Genomic DNA, 3,733 nt, shown 5'->3' with positions numbered 1-3,733 from the left:
GCCCCACCCCCCGCCACATTACACAAGCCACACACACGGAATCACCCCGCATCATCACCCAGCCCCCGAATGTATAATCCGACAACTATTTATGCAGAGCAAGATCCAGCAGTTTCACTGCAATTCAGTGAGCCGCAAGCTCACCACCACAGCGGTGTTGAACACTGATGCATCCGCCACGGATGGCGTGAGCGCAACGCTCCCATCACGACATCAACCAATGTTTGTTGCTGATGAGAGCTCAAAAGAATACAAGGATGCTGCGATGTGCTCACATGTTTGGCATCTATCGGCCCGGCACCAAGGCACCACTGCACTCGCCGTTGCTGCCAGGTCGGGTCGGGTAGATGAGTAAAAGGCGGGTGACGCCTGCGGACACCGCTGCCTGCGATGGCACAGAGTGATGGCTGACATCGGCTATTCATCTTATTGATTGCGAACTACGTGCTTCCGCACAATTCATCAGAAGCAACTGCGTATGCTGATCTTAGTTCGAGAACACTGATTCTCCGTTGTTTAGAGAGGATTGCTACCGCATTTCAACAGCAAAGCGATCCTCAGAAGTGCATTGGCCGCTGTGCCCGTAGCCCTGCCTTCCTAGAGTGGGATGGCGTCCCGGCCAGTCGCACGAAGCCTGCGGCACGCGGCCACAGACGCGGCCGCCCCTCCCAGCCGCGTGCCGGCCGCCCCGTCGCCCCCACTTCCCCCGGGCGGCGCGGCGGCGCGCTGGCGCACAGAGCTGTTCCTCAAGCCAGACCTCAAGGTGGACGGCCTGGTTTTCAAAGACCGCATAAATGTGGTCAACAAGGCCCCAGAGGACGACCTGCTGGGGGCGCTTGCTGCGCTGCGGGCTGCGTGCCCAGGCGCGGACGTCTGCCTGCATTACTCACTGGTGAGATGGCCCTGCGCTCGGCAGTCGCACAGATGAGGTTCAGTTATTATGAGGTTCCGCCCAAAGCCACACACCGCCAGAGTCATGCAAGTGCATCGACAGCTGCCTCTGCAGTTTTGACCCCAACATATTTTCTTGCATGCTCTCCCAACTATTTCGCGCCCACCCTGACATCATTTCTCGGCTCCCGACAGAAGAACAACTACAGCAAGAACCCCGGCGCCACCGCCGCCCGCCTGGAGCGCTTCCTGTCAGACGCGGCACGCAGCGGCGCGGCCAGCGTGCTGCTGGTCAGCGGCGGGGGCAAGAAGCGGGCGTTCGACACCGTCGCCGCCCTGCGCCACCTGTCGGGCGCCGGCGGCCTGGGCACATCTGATAACGCGCCGGCGCCGCAAAAGCGGCAGCGGCGCGCCGGGGGCGGCGGCGGCGAACGCGGTCCCAACGGTCAAGAGGTGGCGGGCGGCGGTGCGGTTGGCAAGGGCGCGGGGCGGGCGGCGGCGTGGCCACCGCTGTATGTGGCATTCAACCCTTACCTGCCCAGTGAGGGGGCGCAGCGGCAGGAGGAGGAGTCGCTCAGGAGCAAGCTGGCGACGGGGCTGGTGGCTGGAGTCTATCTGCAGGTGCTAAATTGAATCTGGAAACCAGGTTCTGTATGCAGGCGGGCTGTGCATGCCCAACTTTTTGGGCGGGGCTGGCATGCACTGCAGCAGAGCCCTGGCCCTACTGAGCTAACAGGCCCGCCTGCTCCCCACGACCCATCCAATCATGAAATGCAGATGGGGACAGACATTGCCCGCTTGAGACGCGGGCTGCAGCTGTTGAAGGGGCTGCAGGGAGAGTCCGGGGAGCAGCAGCAGCAGCAGCAGCAGCAGCAGCAGCAGCAGCAGCAGCAGCAGCAGCAGCAGCAGCAGCAGCAGCAGCAGCAGCAGCAGCAGCAGCAGCAGCAGCAGCAGCATTCGTCGTCGCGGCACGAGCGGGGACGCGGGCAGCCTCAGACTGGCTTAGCTGGCAACGGGGCAAGCTCCTTGGCAGCAGCCAAGCCCTGGGCGGCCACAACTGGAAAAGCGCAGCCGCCTGTATCGCAACCGGAGCCGCCGGCGCCGCGCGGGCTCGAGGTGCTGGGCTCCGTCTTTCTGCCCAGCGCCGGCCTGCTGGCGCGCATGCGCTTCCGCCCCTGGAGCGGGGTCTTTTTGAGCCCAGAGTACCTGAGCGGCGTGGACGCTGCGGAGGCGGCTACTCGGCAGCTGCTGGGGGTGTACGCGGAGCACGGGGTGGTGCCCATCGTCGAGGCCGAGCTCAGATGGTGCGGCTGGTTGGTTTGAGGCAAGGAGGGGTCCTTGGTGCAATCATACCGCGTGAATCAAGCCACCACCCACACGCCACAAAGTTGCCCTTCGAACGAACCATCACATTGCAGGTCACAGGAGTTGCAGCGCGTTCGGCATATGCTGGCCCAGGCTTATGGTGTTGAGCTGCGTGTGAGCAATCCTTGATATTGCAGTGTAATGATCTTGTGATTGTGTGCTTGATCCTGGGGTTGCTGTTCTGCAGGAGGGTCCCAGCCAGCATATAAGTTCGTGGGCGGCGATGGGAGCCTGCGGCCTGTCTGGTCGACTGCACCCTGCAAAGCGTGCATGATGGCCCCTGCAAGCAGGAGCGCTCTCAAAATACATGAGGGGATTGCCTGGGTGCCATGCACGGAGCGCTGAGCGTGTAGTTTCTGGGAGGATGCGTGGGGCCTTGGAGATGCATCATTTTCTGGGATTGATGCAGAAGCTGGTGACGTTGCATGGGGCCCACATCGGCGGCTGGAGGGGGCCAGAGCGACGCCATCTGGCAAGGCCTGGCTGGATGAGCTTGACAGGTTTACTCGTAGTGCCAACGTATACCGTGTCAAAGAAAAATTAATAAGCCGTGAGTCGCTGGTGCACCACCGGGGCGCAAATGGGATCGGCTGGGACAGGGACACACGCTGCAATAAAGCACGCAGGTGCGTCTCCCAATAGCGCCACGCCTGCCCGTTCCTCAAGGGCTCCGTGCATCGGCGCTGAGACGCCCGCCCGTGCCGCTGGGGGGCTGGGGCTGCTGGTACATTCAACGATAGCCCTACTGGCGGCACCGCCCCGCTGGCACTGTCTCGCAAGCCGACGTACCCCGTAATCTCCCGCCTGGCCAGCCAACCACCGGTCAGCCGATGTGTGGCTGACAGTTTTTGGTGCATGAGTTGCTGCTGACCACCCCACATGCTGTAGTCATCATTAAATGCGGCACTTGGCATTTATTGTCGCCAGCCCTTGGCTGCGTTCAAGTCGCTGTCAAACGACACGTGCCAACCCGTGCAGCAGCCAGGCGCCGCCTCGTCCTCGTTGCCGCAGCAGTCCCAAAACCTGGTCGCAGGGGTCGAGTGGATCAGTGGAGAAATTTGATGGCAGCATCGAACAGGCGCTGAGGTTTGTGATGCGACCAACAAGAAGAACCGATCGACCCAGTACATATGTTGGCGAGACAGAGGAACAGTTGAGCGTGCTGCATCCTGCAAGCTTTGGCCCAGGGTGTCAAGGGGCCACCCTCAAAAGGCCACCCAGGCACCCTACTGCAGGTCGTGGCGCACCAACCATTGCAATGCGGAGGCTGGGCGGCGCCCTAAGTGGGCCCTCCACCGGCTTGCCATGTCGCCGGGAACGCATGGATGACTGTGCGCACACACACGTGCGCGCACCTTGCGCAGCACGCACGCACGCACGCACGCACCCACGCACGCACACGCACACACACACACACACACACACACACACACACACACACACACACACACACACACACACACACACACACACACAC

The 3,733-nt window shown here is 62.1% G+C and overlaps 2 protein-coding genes across 2 annotated transcripts; both read left to right on the top strand.

Moving 5' to 3' along the window:
* Positions 1–607: 607 nt before the first annotated feature.
* On the top strand, positions 608–1,524 carry MNEG_1114 (hypothetical protein; the record flags this gene model as incomplete). The annotated part of the gene is made up of 2 exons (XM_014050410.1): positions 608–892; positions 1,087–1,524. 2 exons carry the CDS (start codon positions 608–610, stop codon positions 1,522–1,524), a joined length of 723 nt encoding a protein of 240 aa, XP_013905864.1.
* A 138-nt stretch (positions 1,525–1,662) lies between these two features.
* On the top strand, positions 1,663–2,214 carry MNEG_1113 (hypothetical protein; the record flags this gene model as incomplete). Its single annotated transcript, XM_014050409.1, has 1 exon — positions 1,663–2,214. One exon carries the CDS (start codon positions 1,663–1,665, stop codon positions 2,212–2,214), a length of 552 nt encoding a protein of 183 aa, XP_013905863.1.
* Between the last annotated feature and the right edge of the window lie 1,519 nt (positions 2,215–3,733).

This window comes from Monoraphidium neglectum (assembly GCF_000611645.1).
Source record: "Monoraphidium neglectum strain SAG 48.87 unplaced genomic scaffold scaffold00105, whole genome shotgun sequence".
Taxonomy (NCBI): Eukaryota; Viridiplantae; Chlorophyta; class Chlorophyceae; order Sphaeropleales; family Selenastraceae; genus Monoraphidium; species Monoraphidium neglectum.
The sequence above is the reverse complement of the archived record's forward strand: the minus strand, read 5'-3'. Positions and strand labels throughout refer to the sequence as shown.